Raw genomic sequence first — 24,902 nt, 5'->3', positions numbered from 1 at the left:
ATGACATTATCGGTCATTTAATCCGCTTGTAAAATCCAGGGAACATAAAATCAGGGTACGTAAAACATAGGTTCTACTGTATAACATAATAGGGACTTTTAATTTCCAAACAGTAAATTACCCCGTATGGGATACGGGCCACGTCTTCAAAGGTTTAATAATCTCAATAAAATAAAATTTGAATCATATTCTGTTAATATTTTTGTCAAATATTTAACACATATGTACATACTTTGATGTATGCACTATGTCTCCAACAATTCTCTGTGCTGTCTGTCAATGTTCGTTGTGCTGAGAAATAATCAGTTCCACTAATTACAAATAGCGCCCTCTTTAATTGACTAACTTGTTGCGATGCATCCAACTTCAGTGTGTAATCAATACCTGTAAGGAAAAAGTTTGCTAAATTTATACAAGGTTATATAAAATTGTTTTTTTCTTATTATTATTATTTAAAGATGTATAAATCAGACTTTGAATATGTTATTTTGTAGTTTTAAAAAGTTAATCACTTCTGTAGAAAAAAAAACGGGGAAAAAAAAAAATGTTTTCACTTATAAAATGATAAAATAAATTGTTAAATTCAACCAAAAACCCATTGCTGGCAGCCAATCAGCCAATCTACAGCTCACTTTGTCGGTCGGTTAGTCGGTGAACACTAACTTGAGCACGCGACTGCAGCCATGTATATGACCTTCTTGCTTTAAATTACAGTTTTTTCAGGTAAATACATTTTCTTTCAATCCAAATTTTGGTCAAAGTGACAAAAGTATAACTATTATGTTACATTAAAATGGCATATTCAACCACAACATTTTTAAGAATTATTTTTTCAGGGGACAATACATCGTTAATTGTTACACCCTCTCCTTCTGCTATTCCCTCAATGTATGTATAGTTTACTGTCTTTAGAACTGCACTTTGATAACTATTTTTGAACAATCATTATAACATTCCATACTGATAATTTAAAACTGATTGCTGATTTGTGTGGAATAATAAAAACGATAATATCTTTAAGTAAATGTTTATTTTCTTCTATGATATGATATGCATAGTTTAAGATAAATTAATATATGGTAAAAATAACATTGGGATGTGATTCTGTGGAATTGTAGGGCAAGTGATTGATTATGACTACTAAATATAACTTACTTATTTGTCCAGGAACAAATTTTCCTTTGTATTCAAAACAGGCTGTAACATCAAAACTAAAAATTTGTTAAAAAAAGAGAGATTATTAAACAAATTGTAGTAATATTGAATTTTGAAAAGAGGGAAATCTTGCTTGGCAATTAAAATTGGATTGGTGTCAATATTTGAAAAAGTTGACTTTGTTAAGTTCTGTCTACATTATCAAACTGTCTGTGAAATGTCATGTGCCCATATATGGACATGATGATGTCATATGACTTTCATATTTAAAAATATCACTACTATATTTGGGCACTTTTTTTTTGTGTCAGAAAACATACGGTAATCCCAGTAACAACGACTCCAAGTTCACTCAGCTGTAAACGAGTATCTAAGTGAAAAAAACAGTATAAAAGAAATGTAATTTACCCAACAACGTTTAGGTTGTTAACAGTGGTATTCTTTACATCTAGATTGATACCAGGTGGATTCACAGTGGTAAGGACTTTGCTTAGTTTCACTATTGGTCTTGATCTGAAAACAATAAAAAACAAAACTATGACACTGGATTTAAAGGTCATGAAGTAATTTTCCGATTGATCGTAATCAAAATGGTACTGGGTTTGGTCTACTAGCGTTCCTGCTCCCAACCAGTACATCCATTCATAGAAGCCTTAATGAAGCCTACCTGGTGGTAACCATAGAACGGTTCCGAGATAATGACTATACTTCGGCTTTAGTCGATAGACGATTGAAAAAATTGTTAGAGATAGAGTATACGATGTTTGATTATGTGTAGATGTGTGTTCTGTTCTTTTATTCAAATGATGTTATTTATTTAATAGGCTACATTTGTTATATCAATTAACTAAATACCCACCCTCTCAACTAGACATATTGTTTTTCAGGGACAAGGCTTCTCACATTTTTCAACATCTGCAGGATTCAGAACGGTGTAAGGCCCTCGCTAATGCGGAATGCTTCACCGTTCTGGATTCTGCAGATTCTGCTTTCAAACTTAAGGTCAAGGAAGCCCTCCACATCACGTGGAGTAAACCTTCCTTGAACAAACAAATCTATAACTTGGGAGTCACACTTGCCATATGATTGTTTGTTGCCTACGTTCCTTGTTGTTTTATCATGCTAATTACTTCCTCATTTACATACAACCTGTCCTATTGGTATATAAGTACTCTAGGCGTTGTTTTCTGTTCTGATGATGAGAATAGTTTCTCGAAACATGTCAAGACATTTTAAGGCAGTTTGCCTATTTTCAAATGCCTCACAATCGTTATTTTAACTTGAAAGTTCGGTGGAATCATTCATGATTTATCTAACATATTATTTGTCTAGACAACCAAGCACATGTTGTACGTACAGACAGATCCAACAACACGTGCATGTGCGAACTATTGCTAATGCGTGAGTAACAACTAAAAAGTTTGATAACATGACTCTCTCTTCGTGTACCAGTGCCACACACTTTCAGCTGATAGTAGGCAGTAAGGTAGTAATTATTTTCCTTATTTTTACTACTGCGTATTACTTCTATAATCAGTACTGTATTTTAGGCTATCGCAATATTTTTGCTAAAATAACGATTGTTTTTATTATCATTATTATTTGTGGATTTGTATAAAGGGTCTTTCAAGTGTCTTTCACACCTGTTCCGGCACGGTTCCGGTAGCCGGCAAATCAAACATATGTCAATGTTTCGTTTTCACATTTTCACACTATACACATAACGATTGGCGCATGCCACGTGGAGCGTCGTGAAAACAAACATTAACGTTTAATTTATTTATGTAAAGGAAATATCTCACTTAAAAGTGTGATAAACTGCTAGCAAATTAATGAAATACTTAGCTTTTAAGGGAATTATCTCACTTAAAGTGTGATAGTATGATAGACTTGGTTATTTTAAGAGGACGATTATGTGTTCACTTCTTGAACAGCCTGCATAACCTGTTTGATTAATTGAAATTGTTTATGGCATGCCGATCTATGTTATATATATATATATATATATTTTATCTGTATTTTATTGTTAACCGTTTTTGATGTTGTATTGTTTTATGTTTCAAACCTGTTAGTGGCGGTATTTATCGCTGTTGGTTTTGACTGAATAAAATAAAATAAAATAAAATAAATTAATTCTGAAAGTTCTATTTTGAAGCTGTATCTTGGTGGTTAACACTCTTGCCACCTAATCACAAATTCTGATGGGTCACAGTATAGGGCCACATTCCACTAGATGTTAAATTTAGTGGCCATAGATTCTTTTTTATTTTCATTTATTTTTTTACCCATAAATATAAATTATAAACATTGTAACATACAAATAATAATAATTATATCAAGGGAATGGCTAAAAAATAGTTAAAACTAATCAAGTTCAGCCCCTAAACATTGAAATATAAATAGTGATATAAATAAATTGGGGCTACCTTTCTAAAAAATTAATATACATAAAATAATTAAATTTTTTTTTTAAACACACTTTCTCTCAAATATACAGTATAATTCTCTTATGAAATAAATATCCTAAACAAACAAATAGTATGTTTTCATTTCTTTTTTAAGTTTGATTTTTGTTAGAAGCCTTAATTCATCTGGGATTTCATTCCAGAGCTTTGTACCAGAATACCTGATGGAATGTTGTTCTATATTTTGGTACATACAAATTTTCTCTAGTCTGTGACCTTGATGAATAACGAAAATTAATATACTGTGATAATACGGTGTAATTTTATTATTTTAATCATAAATTACCGTAACAATACAGCTGCGTCGGAATATGCAGACCCAACCAACACATCTGGAACCAAAAAAATAATACAAAACATTGGAAAAATGATACTTGATAGAAGTTTTCATTTTCTTTATTGTATATTGACATTTGTTTCAGATATGATATAAATGATAACATAGCAAATTAGGTTTCAAAAACACATACTCGTTATACCTTCTGATTTAAGAATTTGGTGTAGGAACAGAATCTATCACAACAAAGATCAGTTTGTGAGCATAAAGATGTTTGCCATAAACTTTATTATTTATAAATAATGTAAAGTCCAAAATGTTTTCACGATTTTAACCATTCCAACTATTTTGCACACATTAATTAAATTCAAATTCTTTTTTCATCCCGCGTTGGCCAATTTCAACTGGACTGAAATAATAAATTTTTTAAATACAATAATATAATTTTATGATTTGATTTTCTTATTCTGTACTTTGGCAAACAAAAATTGTTCTTTTTCATCAAATCACTTTCGTCAGACACATGCTATTGCGCAACATACATATGGAATACATACCAGGATAGTTGTTGTCATCCATGTCCATTCCACCAGACAAGGAATATCCAAATGTGGTGAGATCCATTCCAGGGGCTACCACAGACGGCTCAATAATCTACCAAACAATAAATATATACAAAATTTGTTCATAAACAAATTAATGTTGTAAGTCGATTTATCAAATAAATAGCAACATATGACTCGACTAAAGCTTAGTTTCCACTAGGACATAAGTGCAACAAAACCAATCTGACCAATCACAAGCGATGGATCATCCTAATGGCCGATTATGATTGGACAACTCACTTGAGTTGCAGGCATGCCTTTATATTGTGTCCAAGTGGGAACCAAGCTTTATATGAGGTACAAATAACGATCTAAACCAATTTGACAAAAATAAAGTGCTTTTACAATAGACAGATATAAAGCTCTGGTTTAAAATCAAACTTATTGTAACAAAAAATGTGATATGCCAATATATGGACATGATGATGTCATATCACTTCTATATTTGGACATATCACTACCATATTTGGACATATCACTACCATATTTGGACATATCACTACCATATTTGGGCACATCACACTTTTTGTGTCAAACTAGTTTGATGGTGTAGAGCTTTATAATAATAATATAAATCATTTAAGTTGGACTGATCAAGTTGTAAATACATAAGCTATGTATTCTGAAGTTTAAAAACATCTACCATAACGTATTAAAAATACTGAAAACTCTTCAAAGATACTTAACACCCATTAATTACCTGTTGATTACGTTTTCTTATTCCACCACTATGCCCTGAGTAGATGTACACTAATCCTGCGCCTGTTTCACCATCGTAAGGTGCACCAACTGCCAGATCTATAACCAAAAACAGACACAACACTCAGAAAGATAAAGGCACTAAAGAAACTTAAGCTATATCGTTGTTTGTCCAACGCTAACTCATGGAGAGAACACCTGGGTCGTAGACTTTTTTATTTTATATGTGATTTTATATTGATTTGTATTTTGTATGAATATTTGTTTCTATCTCTGCAGTGTATATTGGAGGAATTTATGATAAATAATAATATTAATAATAATAATAATAATAATACACTATCAAACTTTACGTGATGTGCCCATATATGAACACGATGTTGTCATATCACTACTATATTTGGGCACATGACACTTTTTTTGTCAAACTATAGTTTGATAGTGTAGACAGAGCTTTATATGTACTTGTAGTTGTTTTATTTTTATTTTATAAACCTGAACGATTTAATTTAGATGCAGAATCTCCGCATATGACAATGTGTATTACATGGTGGTGCCTATATTTATGAAATGTTAAGAGTTAGGTTAGGGTGTATGATACAGCATACATGTGAAACACATGTGATGCTGTATCATAGAATTTGCTTATGATACTGGACAATTTTAGATACAGTACCGAGATACTGTGCTGTGTTTGTAATCAATACCTCTTAATTACACCTTGGGGAAAATATGTATCATTAGTTGTACTACACATAAAAGTGAATGTATGAAAGATATAGGAAAATGTATATTTAATGATAGTTTTGTTTTTGTATTTAACTTTTGCTATATATAATACATGTGTACTATATTAAACATTGAAATTGCAATTTGTAGTATTTCTTCACTATATAGCATTTCTTTATGCAAGTTTCAAACATATTTCTATGTTGGACAATTATAGATTATTAGTATCAGCATCATGGCAATGTTGGTAGTACAGCTCTGTTTACACCATCAAACTAGTTTGAAAAGAAATATGATAGTGATATGCACAAATATGGTAGTGATATGCACAAATATGGTTGTGATATACGCAAATATGGTTGATATGCCCAAATATGGTAGTGATATGCCCAAATATGGCAGTGATATGCACAATATGGCAGTGATATGCACAAATATGGCAGTGATATGACATCATCGTGTCCATATATGGGCACATCACAGTTTTTTGTCCCATGAGGTTTGATAGTGTAGACAGAGCTTAATAGTTGGAAGTTGACTGTACAATTTACCATTAAATCCATCCAAATTAGTATCACCCACTGCCGCTAAAGAAAACCCAAATCTAGCCTTCGTCTTAGATCCAGATAAAATGTCGCTAGTCGAAAATTGGTTCTACACAAACAAAACAGAAAACATTATTAAAATTTACCTAAAGAAAATAATCCTATAACCAACGTAAAAGAATTCAGTAAAAAACATTTTAAAAAATGACGTCCACTATAAAGTGATAGAATCATTTTTTTGTGAACTTATTATTATGTAAGCTATTCATCACAGTCTGGAAGTGGCAGTAAAACTGGTCCTCCGACCAATGGCCAGTTATATGTGTGAGCCAATTAAATAGCAAACTAACAAGTTCAATTTATATTCAATAATATATGATGAAAAATATAAATAATTATTACTCAATTATCTCTTCAAGGTATTTCACACCTGGACCTCACTTTTAGTTAAGTTAAAGGCCGCTCTACCACATTGGCCTAGGCCCACATTCTGTAACCAGTACAAGGAGTAGAGGACCAGTCAAAATGAAATTTTACTGGTCCTCTTATCTAGTTAAACAAAATCCCTGCCGAAGTTTGAAATGGAGGAGGGTGCAGTGTCTTATGACCTATGCTTGGTCAAAATAAGGGAGAAATTCAAGAGCTTGTATGCTGAAGTATAAAAAGTATTTTATATATTTTAATGGAAGAATAATGATATAATCATTGGTGGTACAATGCAGCACGATTGTGAAAAAGGTTGGTTGGATGGCGGGAGGAGGTTGTTGGATGGCAGGAGGGGATTGGAAGTTTTTGGGAGGTGCCTAAAAGGTCAAAATGACCTGGTAAAAATAAAAGTACTGATATGAAGGTGTGTCAATCAATCAGAAACAAACATGGGGGTGGTGGATTCCCACAAGGGCAACACTCTGGTGAGTCTCTCAATATGACATACATAAGCGTTTTGGTAATATACGTAAACTTGTCCAGCATCCCATTTCTTTTGACTTGATATTGTGACAACATACAATGGGGCACTGATTACAAGATCTTCAAACCTAGGAAAAAAAAGAAATAATAACCTGTATAGCAGAATTATTTTACTTGTTTATAATATACAGTGGAGAAAGAATTCCGTTCATTCTTATCTGATAATAACATCTTACCCCAATATTATAGTGAGCTTTCATTTTGAGATGGTAATCAAATGGTACGGTTTGAAATTCAGTTATAGGGTGAGTCACATAATTATGTGGGGCATACATTGATTCCTTTTCACCATATTCAATTGCGACCATACCTTAGCAAAAGTATGGTATATAATATAAATCCAAAGGCAAATAACTGAAAAAAAATGACAATGCTGTGGGATATATATATGATTTGTATGGTGTGCAACTGGGTGTGTAAACTCGTGAGTTAGCTAGTGGTTGCCTACTATAGGCACTTTGCTGGTATTTTAGAAAACCTACTTAACCTAGCCAGGGTGTACTGGTGCCTAAACTTACCCATCGCCATTAAGGTCACTGACTGCTAATGCCTGGCCAAAGTATGACCCCATCTGGAAACCGGGAAATGTATTAAATACATTTGATGTCTGTATATCAATCACAATTTGAACCTGATGAAAAAAAGCACAAGTTGATAACATTTGTTAAATATACTGTGTATGGCGGATAACGTCTGAGTATGAAATTTGGCTAAAATCAGGGGGATGGGTTGCATTAACCATAACATTTTGTAGTTTTGTCAGTTTAACGTTCACGGTGGGTTTAATGGTATATACTAATTTGTCAGTTTCAAGTTCAAAAGACGGATTTTGAATTTTAAAAAGATAACCTTTTGGCACACATGCCATTTCATATGTACATATACTTCACTACAAACAAAAATTGAAACACTGACTGAAATAGTACAGCATTAAACATAATAACTAGACTATCACTACCATATTTAGGCATATCACTACCATATTCAGGCATATCACTACCATATTTAGGCATATCACTACCATATTTGGGCATATCATTACCATATTTGGGCATATAACACTTTTTTTGTCACACTAGTTTGATAGTGTTAGACAGAGCTTAAAACAAATTATGGAGAGGCTCAGTACCTCTTGTTGAAAAGTGAAAGAAGGGAAATGGAATTTTAGGACAGGTATATTGTTATAGGCAAGGACCTTTATCCACCTTGTTTTCCCTAAATTACTTTGAATATATATTTCCAAACCATATCTCCCTTTCTGTTTGGCCAGTAATTCATACCAAATCTAGACCTGCTCTTGTGTGCCTTTATATTTTGAAATATTTCTATAGATCAGATCTGACACATATAATGTATGTATTTTACTGACATAAAAATAACAACATTTAAAATGTATCATGTTTCTTTATCTAGGATTTTAATGTTTTGACAACATGAGTTGAGGTAGAAACTATAAAAATGTATTGAAAATGATATTTTATTATATTTATAACTTTAAATCAAATCAAACATATTTTGATCAATTCACAGTATTTTAACATCAATTAATAAGTTTTTTTAATACAACAAAATTAGGATGTTAATTAGCAATATTTAATTTACATCCATATATGACCAAGTATAGTCCCAGGGGCTTATGGATATGAAATAGAAAATAGGCGGAGGGATTAAACTTAGATTACATTGGAATTTACTGGAGTCTTGTGTCCAAATTTAGCTTAAATTAGAAGATTGCATTATACATGATCCATTTCATATATGCTTTTTTGTTTCCATTCAATTTTTTTCTTTAAATTGAACAACTTTCTACAATAGGAAATAGTTTACACAGGGTTGGGCATCTGTACTGTTAGTTACATTTAAAATGATAGTAACATTTTATATTTGAAATTATAATACGAGTTGTCAATATGTTCTAACTGTCATAGTTAAAAGATACATATATCAAATATAATTAACAGATGTTTAAAGTTGGTGAATGAAAGGTAATAGGTAATTAAGATCGCAATTAACCAACCATAACACAGGAAGTATTTCACGGTTTTGTATTGGCCTAAATTTGTAATTATTTACATTTCCTAATATAAAATCTTCTAAACATATTTTATGCACATTTTAATGAACAAATACAAATTAATATATATAATCTTACTTTATTTTTTAATGTCTTTTAAAAATGTATACATTTTTACCATAACAGCAAAGTTCACTAAAAGTAATAAATTATGTCCAGGTATATGTTATATAAACATGAACACTTTCACTAGCGTTACATTATAATAAACTGAAACAAAAACCAGGAACAACTAGAACACTGTTTATGATTGATATGTACTTTTGATTCTTGTGTGTTTATTTTAATAGAAAACCACAATCTTTAGCAGTACCTATTTCCATTTAATAAACTGGACCCCTTGGGCTGGCCTAAATGTGGTTTTCTGAATGTGTTTTTAATGTTAAAAACGAATTTGAGACCTTTTGGACCTAAAGAAAATCTGGTTTTGGTGATATATCCGATTTTCAGAGAGTTAATTGTATTGGGGAGCTCACTATGTATTTTTTTTGTGGTGTCTATGCATATAGCTTAATTTTCTTATTTTTATTTTCCTTTAATGATAATATTTATTATTTATTTTTATTGATTGGTGATCTATCTTTATTATAAAAGATTTGGAACAAAGGTAAACAGAAAGTATTCATTACAGTATAATTATGTATCAATTTAAATGAAAAAGGATGCCAAGATAGATCAAAAAATAAAAATACATATTCAGAACTTCGTAACTATCTGTTGATCTGAAGTCTGGCTGCGACAAATACCAACAGCACTGTACTATGTACATATTCACAGCGGCGCTCGGTGTCTAGGGAGTGGAACTGATCGTGTCGAAGCCACAGATAAACCCTTTGAGTGCATTGTTTTCTCATGCTGCTATTGTTTTTCCTCTGTGTTTTGTTCCTTATATACTTTATTAGTTTTAGTAACTACTGTATATCTCTTGGTCTACAGTAGGTTAACACTATTAGTTTAGTAACTACTGTATATCTCTTGGTCTACAGTAGGTTAACACTATTAATTTTAGTAACTACTGTATATCTCTTGGTCTACAGTAGGTTAACACTATTAGTTTTAGTAACTACTGTATATCTCTTGGTCTACAGTAGGTTAACACTAGTAGTTTTAGTAACTACTGTATATCTCTTGGTCTACAGTAGGTTAACACTATTAGTTTTAGTAACTACTGTATATCTCTTGGTCTACAGTAGGTTAACACTAGTAGTTTTAGTAACTACTGTATATCTCTTGGTCTACAGTAGGTTAACACTAGTAGTTTTAGTAACTACTGTATATCTCTTGGTCTACAATAGGTTAACACTAGTAGTTTTAGTAACTACTGTATATCTCTTGGTCTACAGTAGGTTAACACTAGTAGTTTTAGTAACTACTGTATATCTCTTGGTCTACAGTAGGTTAACACTAGTAGTTTTAGTAACTACTGTATATCTCTTGGTCTACAGTAGGTTAACACTATTAGTTTTAGTAACTACTGTATATCTCTTGGTCTACAGTAGGTTAACACTAGTAGTTTTAGTAACTACTGTATATCTCTTGGTCTACAGTAGGTTAACACTATTAGTTTTAGTAACTACTGTATATCTCTTGGTCTACAGTAGGTTAACACTATTAGTTTTAGTAACTACTGTATATCTCTTGGTCTACAGTAGGTTAACACTATTAGTTTTAGTAACTACTGTATATCTCTTGGTCTACAGTAGGTTAACACTATTAGTTTTAGTAACTACTGTATATCTCTTGGTCTACAGTAGGTTAACACTATTAGTTTTAGTAACTACTGTATATCTCTTGGTCTACAGTAGGTTAACACTATTAGTTTTAGTAACTACTGTATATCTCTTGGTCTACAGTAGGTTAACACTAGTAGTTTTAGTAACTACTGTATATCTCTTGGTCTACAGTAGGTTAACACTAGTAGTTTTAGTAACTACTGTATATCTCTTGGTCTACAGTAGGTTAACACTAGTAGTTTTAGTAACTACTGTATATCTCTTGGTCTACAGTAGGTTAACACTATTAGTTTTAGTAACTACTGTATATCTCTTGGTCTACAGTAGGTTAACACTAGTAGTTTTAGTAACTACTGTATATCTCTTGGTCTACAGTAGGTTAACACTATTAGTTTTAGTAACTACTGTATATCTCTTGGTCTACAGTAGGTTAACACTATTAGTTTTAGTAACTACTGTATATCTCTTGGTCTACAGTAGGTTAACACTATTAGTTTTAGTAACTACTGTATATCTCTTGGTCTACAGTAGGTTAACACTAGTAGTTTTAGTAACTACTGTATATCTCTTGGTCTACAGTAGGTTAACACTAGTAGTTTTAGTAACTACTGTATATCTCTTGGTCTACAGTAGGTTAACACTATTAGTTTTAGTAACTACTGTATATCTCTTGGTCTACAGTAGGTTAACACTAGTAGTTTTAGTAACTACTGTATATCTCTTGGTCTACAGTAGGTTAACACTATTAGTTTTAGTAACTACTGTATATCTCTTGGTCTACAGTAGGTTAACACTAGTAGTTTTAGTAACTACTGTATATCTCTTGGTCTACAGTAGGTTAACACTAGTAGTTTTAGTAACTACTGTATATCTCTTGGTCTACAGTAGGTTAACACTAGTAGTTTTAGTAACTACTGTATATCTCTTGGTCTGCAGTAGGTTAACACTAGTAGTTTTAGTAACTACTGTATATCTCTTGGTCTACAGTAGGTTAACACTAGTAGTTTTAGTAACTACTGTATATCTCTTGGTCTACAGTAGGTTAACACTAGTAGTTTTAGTAACTACTGTATATCTCTTGGTCTACAGTAGGTTAACACTAGTAGTTTTAGTAACTACTGTATATCTCTTGGTCTACAGTAGGTTAACACTATTAGTTTTAGTAACTACTGTATATCTCTTGGTCTACAGTAGGTTAACACTAGTAGTTTTAGTAACTACTGTATATCTCTTGGTCTACAGTAGGTTAACACTATTAGTTTTAGTAACTACTGTATATCTCTTGGTCTACAGTAGGTTAACACTAGTAGTTTTAGTAACTACTGTATATCTCTTGGTCTACAGTAGGTTAACACTATTAGTTTTAGTAACTACTGTATATCTCTTGGTCTACAGTAGGTTAACACTAGTAGTTTTAGTAACTACTGTATATCTCTTGGTCTACAGTAGGTTAACACTATTAGTTTTAGTAACTACTGTATATCTCTTGGTCTACAGTAGGTTAACACTATTAGTTTTAGTAACTACTGTATATCTCTTGGTCTACAGTAGGTTAACACTATTAGTTTTAGTAACTACTGTATATCTCTTGGTCTACAGTAGGTTAACACTATTAGTTTTAGTAACTACTGTATATCTCTTGGTCTACAGTAGGTTAACACTAGTAGTTTTAGTAACTACTGTATATCTCTTGGTCTACAGTAGGTTAACACTATTAGTTTTAGTAACTACTGTATATCTCTTGGTCTACAGTAGGTTAACACTAGTAGTTTTAGTAACTACTGTATATCTCTTGGTCTACAGTAGGTTAACACTATTAGTTTTAGTAACTACTGTATATCTCTTGGTCTACAGTAGGTTAACACTATTAGTTTTAGTAACTACTGTATATCTCTTGGTCTACAGTAGGTTAACACTATTAGTTTCTCATGATTTAATCCATTCTGTACTTTGAAACATGGCACTATAATTTGTTTGTCCTTAGATTTGTGGATTTAGGACACCTTGAAATTAATACCACCATTCAAATTCAAACTTTTATTTATAATTCACATCCTGTTGGTAAATGGTGACATATTTTCAGTGGATTTATTTAGCATTGGATCAGCAGAGAGCACAAGAGCTACTAATTCACAACTTAATAAAAATATAAAATATGTTTTTATCTAATACTTATATTGTTAATTTTTTTTTATTTAATCAAATTCACACCAGAAGATCCTATTAGTTTGCGGCAGGATTTTTTTTCTCTGGCACATTTTTTAATCTTTCGATTTATGTAAAATATCTAAGCAGTTCAAATCTCTTTCTGTTATAAATTATAAATTGTAATTCTATATTGTAGTCTCATAAAATATATAAATGGAAAATAGAGAGGATATATGGATTGTTCTATTGTACATTGACAATTGCCGAATAAATACCATGTATTATTACAGGGAAGAGGTATGTTGTCTATGGCGTAAATTCCTGGATATCCTGTTTCCTTACATGGGCACATCTGGGAAAAGGAAAGCAGTTGGAATGCTTTCCTAAGGGAATAACAATGCAATCAAAACAAACATAAAACTAACAGACTAGACAGAAACTGGTATATTCATTAAGAATATATAAAATTTGGTTTCAATAAATTCCCTCTAGAATTTTCATTTCAGCTCTATTAACTCCATATTTTCTGTGTTTATTAATAGCTTAATTTGAAGTATATTTTCAGTACTCTGACCTTAATAACCTTGATGTATTAAATAAGTAATGGGTGTGATTTAGTTGATTTAATATTTCAAAAAACAATGCCAAAATAACACCAAATAACCATTATTTTTTTGTGCCGCGCATTTAGTTATATTCAAGAAGTTTGATTGCAACATACCATTCCTTGCAGATCTTCCCCTCTTGGAACACCGAGTACATAACCTCTTCTCCCATCAGCAAGTGTTATAAAAGCCACAGAATAACCTGAATGAAAACAATTAATTGTAATTGTAATGTAACTCATATAGGGATCATGCAGTGGCAGATCTAGCGGGGGGGGGGGGGGGGGGCGGTAGGGGGCATACTACAAATTTGTTGTTCCACAAACATGATGTCGTAATTTGTGAACTATTTTATTGGTCAGTTTTAATGATCACCATTAATCAAAACTCAACGCAATTCAAAGCAACTACTTTACCCTACTACTCGCCGCAACTTAATGTCAACTGGAAACAAGCTTTAGAGTGTATTGGAAAATGACGGTCCTGTGGACCTCAGCCAAGGTTTGCCCACTTCTCTAGCAAGGTACGCCCTCCTCCTCCCCACCCCTACTTCAAAATGCTACATCTGCCCCATCTGCCCCCTGATCATGTAAAAATTATTCTACTGCAGTAACTACCGTACATTTTTTACTGCAATAATTTATGCTTTTTTTAGTGATAAATGTAGAAGTTTATAAAGCAGACATTGCAGCAAACAGTGTGTATATTTTTCTAAAGAAATCTTGCTAAATAAAGGCTTTAAATATGTAAGTTCCTGCAGTAACTGCAGTAAAATAATTTTGACAACACATGGGCTCAATTCCTTTGATTGAGACCTTTGATATTAATGATACGAAAAAAATCCTTGGAATTTAAATTGAAAATAGAAACTTTTTAGTACCTCTATAACTGTCATCAAATGTTAAGGCCTCTTCTTGGCTAGATCCTAAATTAGTTGTTGGAACATTTAAATCTAAAAGGATCCCCTGACCTGGAAATAGAAAAGGTTAACAATACATGTGTTACGCTCAATCAATATAAAACAATCTCGTTATCAATTAAATTATCTGTCATCAAAGATGGTTTTATGTCTTTAATGTAGATACAGTTGAACCTTCTGTAAGCGGCCACCCTCGGGACTGGGAAAAGTGACCGTTTACGGAAGGTGACCACGCTTAAAATCACGTATATGGCTATGCAAGATATTTTTCGGCATTCTTAACGCTAAAGCCCTCTAAATTCTCCAGCTAATTTAATTTTATTGTTTATTATCTGATGGTTTAGTATTATTTATGATTTTCAGAAAAATTGTTAAAAGCTTTTATCATATGAAAATGGTCAGTCAAAATCTGTGTAGTTTTACTCATCTCATCTAAAAAACACAGGAATGTTCTTGACAGAAATGTTTTTAAAACCGTTTCGAACTAAAGCTAATATAATATAAAGCTTCATAAGAATTAAAATTGTATTTTTGTTGTCAAAAGTCAATACAAATTTTTCGGGTGGCCACTTACGGGAGGTAATTTAGCATACAAAAAATCTAATTTTTAGTTTCAAAAATAGGCGGCCGCTTACGGGAGGTGCCCGTATACGGGAGGTACCAAATGCACTAATTAGATAGGAAGAACAAGCAGGCTTTTAAAATTGCGGCCGTTAAGAGAGGGGCCTCTCATGGAGGTTCAACTGTACCTGTGTATTAATTAGGTTCAACTTCTGCTGTTCATTTTGAATTCAACAGACTTACTGCAGCTATGCAGGACCAACAATCTATGGGTGTTTAGTGAATTATGTAGTTACAGCAACACAACAACTTTGATAATTCAGTTACTACATAATTTCTGCTGTTCAGGATACAATAGACTTACTGCAGCCATGCAGGACCAGCAGTCTTTGGGTGTTTAGTGAATATGTACAAGTTAACACAACAACTTTGCTAATTCAGTTACTACATAATCTCTGCTGTTCATTAAGGATACAATAGACTTACTGCAGCCATGCAGGACCAGCAGTCTTTGGGTGTTTAGTGAATATGTACAAGTTAACACAACAAATTCAGTTACTACATAACTACTAAATAGACATCCTGCAGCCATGCAATACAAAATCCTTTAGGGCTAGGTATGATTTTAGATTTAAGAAGATTAGATTCCATGGCAGGATCAATTCAATTCAATTATTTTTCAACCAAGATTTTGAGAACATGACATCAATCCCAATTTAGCACCAGAACAGAAAGTTAACAGGACAAAATATATTGGCATTCCCCGGAAGGATCTGTATGTACTGTAAAGTGTCAATGTAATCCATAGTATGGTTTTAAACACTATTTTAAAGAGAAATAATGTCATATCATTCAATAGAGATAAACGTAATAGTCATTCAGAAAGTTGCATAGAGCACTAATGAACACACATATTATAATATTAACATATTATTATATACAAGTAGGTCATGTTTAATAGGTGAAAGTGAAGGGCATTATAATAACAAGTAAATTATAAATAGGCAATTCAAAATAATCTTTCATTTTAATACTATAAGGAGTATCTCTTTCATTTGTTCAAAATTCAAGATTCAAAAGCATATTGTTATATATTTAATAATAGTGTCATTAGGACAAATTACGGAATATCGGTTCAAAAGTATTTTTTTAATATTATTTTTCTTATCATAAAATATCTTGCTTCCTTCAGTGATAATTTTGTTTGGTGTAATTCCATATTTAATTAGTAAAAAAACATAGCAAACCGTATCAAACCAACATAAAAGTTACTGAATTAATAATTTTATGAAGATATGGTATTAATTTCATTTCAATATTTTATCAACAATCTAAATAAATCCAACTATTTCCACTTTGGAAAATTTGGTTTTATTTTTTTTTCAGTCTTTTAAAATGTTCATAATAAATTGGCAAAATGAATTTTGGCTACAAGAAAGTTTAACTGTTTAATATTGTATAAGATGGAGAAAAGAAAAAATGAGAGATTGAGTGGAGTAAGGATGTAAAAAAAAGAAGGCTGACATGGTATGGTCATATGCTCCGATTAAATGAAAAAACACCAGCTAAGATCGCGCTCGGAGAGGCTCACAGAAAGACCAAAAGCAAGACCGAAGAAAACATTGATGGCAAACATAAAAAGGAAACATAACTTTTCACATGTAGACCTATACACATGCTTGCACAAAAACGTACAGAGTGGCAGACACAAGTGAGACGCGCATTGTCTAACAACGATTAGCGTTTAAGATGATTTTTAAAATTAATTCTTACCTTGCCAATAGAAACTGCCTGGTGCTCCTAAAAACATTCTATTGGTCATCTGAAAACAAAGTATAGGCCTATCAACATTTTAAAATAAAATTGAATGGTCTGCAAAATAATTATACTAATTTATATAGCGCACATATCCACTCAAAGTGCTCAAGGCGCTAGCAACCACATGCATAATTATATTTTCCTACAGAAAAAAGGTTCCAATGTTACTAATTTGATCTATATATTCAACCAACGATTTCATTGAGATAGTAGTTGCCTTTTTGTCAGTCAGCATCTGAGGAGTAAATTATTTCTTTGATTTGGCAATCTCTGCGGAAATATGGCTCGAACCTTTTTTCACTATGATTTAAAATTTAGGCAACGTCTGAGGTAACTTGAATGCAATATGTTCTCCTCTTCCTTCAATCTCTCAACCCCTTTCTACTCCCAACTCATAATAGGTGAATCTAAGCCATCCCCTCTCCCTTAAAGACCTCTCGCAATTTACAATGCAAAAGATAGCACATTAAGCCTGTTTTCCTGTCGACATTAGTCGTGGCTATCGTTAACAATAATCGGCGATCATCTACGTAAACATGGAAATGTTAACAATTTACAGGAAAAGGTACTCGCTATTGTTATCATTTCAACTTGATCATTTGCAAACGATCGTCGTTGAACTGTTAACGATCAGCGACGATAGCGTCGAATAACGTCGACAGGAAAGCAGGCTGTAGGTTTAAGTTGAATTGAATTGAATTGAAATTTATATTTATACTGGGTAACCTCTTCAGTCAAAGACTGGTCTCCCAGAGGGCCCAGTTGGTGATCAGTGGCTGTGATGTACTAATACACCGGGGTAACCCCCTACTCGTCTCGAAAGATGTACTAGGTTCTTTAAAGTGCACACGAGCTAGATGTGTACACTGGACCTACGGTTTATAGTCCTTATCCGAGAAGACTCATTCTACCACCAGAACCATGGAGCGAGTGAGCCTCGAACCCTTGCCGGCACTTAAATTTTAATTAATGTTTAGCCCTCTGACTCTTTTAATTCAAACTGTTGGATCTGCTACTGTAGGCCTACTATAAGTACTTACAGGATCAATATCAATTGCCATGCCTGCTTGACAGTGAGTTACTCCACTATGACCTATGCTTGAACCTACAACAAAACACATATATATATATATTTAAAACATAAAACTTGAATACATTATGCCATGACTATGAGGACTACCGTATTTCGATGTACGTTTGCAAAGGAGGGAAGTTCTGCCAGCTAAAATCTGGCTATAAAATCTATAACATTAGAGCTTTTGGAGGAGACACTGAAGATCTTTTTAGATAAGATAAATAGAAACTACAGCAAAGACAATTGGCTTCTTCTACGCAATCTACTGTATTGAACTACGGTACTACTGTGTACATAATCTATACTTGGTTTGTAACCCATAATGGTCTTTAAAAATCATATTAAAAATGGTTTCTTTTTATAAAGGACCCATTTCTGTTTGCAAGAAAATACCTTTCAAGATGTGGTATTTAAAAACCATATTTTCTTGTTCAGTGGAAACAGGCCCTTATTTTGTAATGCCATATATGGTATGTCCCAGCTGTGACATAATTCTGCTTGCTACATGAAACAAGTCAAGCTTTCATTTTTTTTTTTTATTTATCACAAACTATACTTTGCTACTAATAATACAGTATGGAATTTGAATGGTTCTGATCTACAGTCCAACTTTAGCATTGTTAGAATCCATCTTGTATGCATTACCTAATCCAAGTAGGAAATTATTTCGAAGGATCCAATCTTAAATTCATTATCTATAATTAGGTATTACAAATGTGATTGTGTTGACATGCAAGGTGGACAATACTAATAATGTCCAGGAGGAGTAAGACAAAACAGGTGCAACACCACACACATGTTTAATGAGATGTATTTAGCACATGTCAGACAAATTTCACATTATTGAAAAGTTAAAATAAGCTGTGTTCAGACACATTAGATTTACCTCTGTTCTACAGTTAACTGTCTCATTAACTCTGTTAATATACAGTAATTTGTGTTCAGACACATTAGATTTACATCTGTTCTACAGTTAACTGTCTCATTAACTCTATATACAGTAATCTGTTTTCAGACACACTAGATTTTCCTCTGTTTCTACAGTATGCATGCTTAAGCTTAAGTATGTGTGGTATCAGTTAACTGTCTCATTAACTCGGATATGTGTTTTATTAAATATTACCAACTACTTTAAATTACAGTGGTAAGAAAGTGAACTTCTCATAGTACGATTCCAATGAAATCAAAACTAATTGCTCAGCAATAGTTTGTTGTCAATTAATCGACGACGCAGACATGTCAATAGAACAATCAGACTGCACATACGATTTGTACATGGCTACGTTTTGTTGTTGATCATGATCATAAAATGTAACAGTTGATTCGCAGCGTTTTATAGAGGGCCGTAGTTAGAGACATGAAGTTCAAAGAGCATGTTTGTTTGATTGGCAGCAGTGCTTTAGGCGTTGGAAAATCGTTTGATGTCACCATCGATACAGTACGTATCCATCTATTCATTAATTCATGCTCTGATACAACAGAGATAGGAAAGTTTCCATGTACTGTAAATTTACCTCCAATAGGTTTAAGAAGTGTAACATTAGGCAAGCGCGTTCTATGTATTCCATATATTGAATGTTTAACCACCATACTTTTTGCATTTAAACGCAGAATATATACAGTACAGTACCTCCAATATACCGCATATTACCTCTAATAGAGAAAATAATGTGTAAACATAGTAGTTTAGTTAATATCAGTGACTTTTTTATACCTGTATGATATTTATTTTATTAATTTCACGAATCGAACATGAAACAAAGCTATATTTTGCCATGGATAAAAGATGCCAACAGTTTCCTATCGCTAGAAGGCATGTCACACCAATAAAACACACTCCACTGTTCAAAGTGAACTTTTATCTAATTAACCCGCTGTTTCCATCTTGAATCATGTCATTGTTAAATATTACTTTTCCGTTTAGCAACTAATGTAATCCTGTCATGTCATGTGATAGGTAAATTAGCCAATAAAATGACAATGAATCTCAGGTGTGTTATAAACTGTATAACTTTACTTAGGGCTTGTTCAGACCTACAGAAATCGGTGACACGTCAGTTTCAAAACTTTCAAACAAAAGCGTTAGTTAAGCTAATTATAATATGACATTGCTTGTGATACGAAAGCATGGAAACTCCATGGATCTGAACATACACTTAATTTGATATGTCTAAATTGTTTTGTTTAGTTATACATCTTTAATAGGCCTAATGTTCAATTTCTTTGCTACCATATATAATAAATAAACAAATTAATAAATACCAATCTACAGTATATAAAAATCTTAGTATAATACATACAGTACAACTAAAGGCCTAATGTTCACTTTCTTTTCTTCCTAAACTACAGAGTGTATGTTTAGCCACAGCCAGTGGCAACATAGAATGCACTATTCAGTTGCCAGGAAATTCTTCAGATATGATCTAATGTAGCTATTTCTGTGTTATGAGCAATCTTACATCAACACAATCATGCAGTGAAATTACCTAATGATTGCATATCAAATGTCAAATAATATACAGTACAACTACTTCAAAGGGGAGTTCTTCGGCTTTAAAATTTAATATCATTGATAATTATTTTTTATTTCCACAGTGGTAAAGGAAAACGAAATGAAATAATTCAGGTTGTATTTTCAACCAAGCAGACACACAAGACTGCTGTACAGTATCAGGGAAAAATTTCATTTCGAAATTTTGTTTAGCAATATTGCTAATCAAACTGATTTTTGATTCGAGAAACATATAGTTTTGTATTGTATTTTTTGCTACACAATTGTACAAATGTGTAGCAATAAGGTTGTTTTGTATAGCTTTTTGCTATGCTACACTGGCGAAATTATTCCCTGAGTATTTGTATTTTTTTGTTATTGTCATTTAATGAATGTTTTAAAATTAACTGGTTAGTGATTCCTACTTCCTATTATTTCTAATTCTTACATAAACATTTTCACGAATTAATGACAGCGTATATTAATATTAAAAAATTATACAATTTCATATAGGAAAAACTGAGAATATTCTATAACAACTTGGGGTCTGTGAACAAGGGTTTTGATATTATCACTGAGTGTGGACACAGATGATTACATTTTATATAGGATTAAGCCAGAATATTCCATAACAACTTGGGGTCTTGAACAAGGGTGTTGATATTATCACTGAGTGTGGACACAGATGATTACATTTTATATAGGATTAAGCCAGAATATTCCATAACAACTTGGGGTCTTGAACAAGGGTTTTGATATTATCACTGAGTGTGGACACAGATGATTACATTTTATATAGGATTAAGCCCAGAATATTCCATAATAACTTGGGGTCATGAACATAGATATTTGATATTATCACTGAGTGTGGACACAGATGATTACATTTTATATAGGATTAAGCCAGAATATTCCATAACAACTTGGGGTCATGAACATAGATATTTGATATTATCACTGAGTGTGGACACAGATGATTACAGTTTATATAGGATTAAGCCCAGAATATTCTATAACAACTTGGGTCAATGAACAAAGATATTATCACTGAGTGTGGACAAAAATGATTACATGTTATTTTATATCAACCCAGAATCATTCCATAACAATTTTAATGGGGTCATGCACTATTCTAGCAGGGAGGATACCTCCCTGATTTTAGTTTCTCAATTGATGCATGATTAAGCTCTATCTACACTATCAAACTAATTTGACAAAAAAAGTGTGATGTGCTCGATTATGGCAGTGATATGCCCACATATGGTAGTGATATGACATCCTCATGTCCATATATGGGCACATCATATTATTTATAAAGTATGATAGTGTAGACAGAGCTTTAAATTCTCAATTGAAACTGAGTATTCCTGAGCCTATTTATTTCACTAGAAAGTGTCCTCTTAACAGGGATGTTCCAAAGGGTTCTATGGTGTAATCAATATCACGTTATGTAATAAATAAATTGATAAATAGCAATATAATAATTATTACTAAATTGTCTACTTTACTCGGACACTATCATTAATAAATATTGTTAGATAACCCCATACTTAACTAAATCTAAGTTACTTTTCATGTTTTTAGGACAATACATAATTATTTCTAAACACAATACTAAAGATTTATTGTCCCCCAAAAACATTTAAAAAAATGAAGATAAAAAGAAGATAATAAAAAAAAAAGACTTTGAATAAGCCAGTTTGCAGTTTTAATAAAGTTATTTACTTCTGAAAAAACAAAAAATATAATTATTTCACTTTAATAAAAAGTTTTTAAAAAACTGTTCGATCCAGTTTTTGGTCAAAGTTAATAACTGTTTATATGTGACATTAAAATGCTATATTCAAGAACAAATTTTAAAAAACTATTTTTTAAGGGGACAATACAATAATAATCTTTAAACAAAATAAATTTCAAATGGTTAACTTCAGAAAATAATGGGCTTAAACTTGTTAATTACAAGCAAGTCTGTTCACACATTGTAATTTATATATTTGACACTTGATGCTGTAATTAGGTAGTGATGTCATTAACATATTAATATGATGGTTGACCCCGGTGACCTTTGAGTCATAACAACATCCACTGACTAAGAACAAGGAAACAATTATTTATTACCGTGAAAATTATTAAAGAAATTATTTTTAACTAAAAATAAAAGTATGATATTAATAATTTGATTTAATAATATTTTAATAATTCAATTTTGTTATTGTATTTGGTCTGTTTATAGTGAGTAGTAGAGTAGTAGAGTGATTAAGTACAGTAGAGGCTCTATTCAAGGGACACATACGAGACGAGACGAAAAAGTGTCCCCTTTAATAGGGGTATACAATAGGAGATGGCCATAGAGTTAAATATTGCACTTTGTTCTTCTTTTCAAGGGAAAGTGTCCTATTACTGTAATAGGGATGTGCTCTAGATACAGTAGGGATGTGCTCTAGATACAGTAGAGATGTCCTCTAGATACTGTAGGGATGTCCTCTAGATACAGTAGGGATGTCCTCTAGATACAGTAGAGATGTCCTCTAGATACTGTAGGGATGTCCTCTAGATACTGTAGGGATGTCCTCTAGATACAGTAGGGATGTCCTCTAGATACAATAGGGATGTCCTCTAGATACAGTAGGGATGTCCTCTAGATACAGTAGGGATGTCCTCTAGATACACTAGGGATGTCCTCTAGATACAGTAGGGATGTGCTCTAGATACAGTAGAGATGTCCTCTAGATACTGTAGGGATGTCCTCTAGATACAGTAGGGATGTCCTCTAGATACAGTAGGGATGTCCTCTAGATACAGTAGGGATGTCCTCTAGATACAGTAGGGATGTCCTCTAGATACAGTAGGGATGTGCTCTAGATACAGTAGAGATGTCCTCTAGATACTGTAGGGATGTCCTCTAGATACTGTAGGGATGTCCTCTAGATACAGTAGGGATGTCCTCTAGATACAGTAGGGATGTCCTCTAGATACAGTAGGGATGTCCTCTAGATACAGTAGGGATGTCCTCTAGATACAGTAGGGATGTCCTCTAGATACAGTAGGGATGTCCTCTAGATACAGTAGGGATGTCCTCTAGATAGTATGAATTCTATTGTATTATCTAACAATTATACACAATACAAATAATTTGTCAGTGTTTTTGTTTATTCATTGAAATTCATTAATTTATCTTATCTGATTGGTTTTTAATTTTCTAGTCTAATTACTGTATATTTAGGAACTCCATGGAATGAAACGGTATAATTATACTTAAAATAATTTTACAGTTTGCTGGTACCCATTTACATGTCCAGTAGCTGGGATAAGAAAGAAAAGGAAACAAACAATACTGTACCATACAGAGTACAGTACAGTAACTCGGCGACTGTGTCCTTCGATTCCGCTAGAGCACGCTCAAAAGAGCGGTTTGGGTTTGGGGTATCTTAAACATAATCAAACAGTAGGTGGATCCAGCCGGCCTGCCCTTTCCCCTACAGGTTACAAAATTGCAATGAAAAAGATAGAAGATACAGTAGGTTAAGTTCAGACCCTTAATTTTTAGGCCCTCAATGTAATCCCTCCCAATTCTATTCTCCCTATATCAAAATCCTGGATCCACTTCTGCTGAATACCTGATCAGTATTAGCAAGGGAAGTAGGCAACATATGATGTAAATTGCTGGTATTATTGTCAGAAAGCTGGAACACTACCAATTGTGCCAACTAACTACCCAGAAAGGGTCAAATCAGATTTTGAATTCAGTATCAAACAATATTATTGTACTCTAAATGTGTTTACAATTATAAGGTTGATTTAAAATCAGAGGAGAAACTATGGAAAAATTGAAGAATTAAAATCATGGAAGAAATAAAATCAAGGAAGAATTCCATATAAATCAGGAGAGAAATCATGGAAAATAAAGATTGAGGAATTTAAGAATAAAAATCACGGAAGAATTAAAATCATAGCAGAATTGAACTCACAGAAGAATTTAATACAGAAATTGTTCACTATAATATCTTTTCTATGTTTAAATCATGGAAGAAATA

At 32.5% G+C, this 24,902-nt stretch overlaps 1 protein-coding gene across 1 annotated transcript in view; it reads right to left on the bottom strand.

Moving 5' to 3' along the window:
* LOC140040321 (integrin alpha-8-like) overlaps window positions 1-24,902 on the bottom strand; it is a 45,981-nt gene that overhangs the window by 15,753 nt on the left and 5,326 nt on the right. The window contains exons 5-17 of the mRNA XM_072086216.1: window positions 18,343-18,407; window positions 17,258-17,306; window positions 14,885-14,974; window positions 14,121-14,206; window positions 7,963-8,075; window positions 7,410-7,512; window positions 6,482-6,584; window positions 5,203-5,300; window positions 4,455-4,551; window positions 3,907-3,952; window positions 1,564-1,668; window positions 1,156-1,211; window positions 233-384 (exon numbers count right to left, since the gene is read on the bottom strand). Coding sequence (XP_071942317.1) covers window positions 233-384; window positions 1,156-1,211; window positions 1,564-1,668; window positions 3,907-3,952; window positions 4,455-4,551; window positions 5,203-5,300; window positions 6,482-6,584; window positions 7,410-7,512; window positions 7,963-8,075; window positions 14,121-14,206; window positions 14,885-14,974; window positions 17,258-17,306; window positions 18,343-18,407 — 1,163 coding nt within the window. The remainder of the gene's footprint in view (window positions 1-232; window positions 385-1,155; window positions 1,212-1,563; window positions 1,669-3,906; window positions 3,953-4,454; window positions 4,552-5,202; window positions 5,301-6,481; window positions 6,585-7,409; window positions 7,513-7,962; window positions 8,076-14,120; window positions 14,207-14,884; window positions 14,975-17,257; window positions 17,307-18,342; window positions 18,408-24,902) is intronic.

The sequence above is a fragment of the Antedon mediterranea genome, chromosome 1 (assembly GCF_964355755.1).
Source record: "Antedon mediterranea chromosome 1, ecAntMedi1.1, whole genome shotgun sequence".
In the NCBI taxonomy this organism is placed as follows: Eukaryota; Metazoa; Echinodermata; class Crinoidea; order Comatulida; family Antedonidae; genus Antedon; species Antedon mediterranea.
This window is presented reverse-complemented; position numbering and strand designations above follow the sequence as displayed.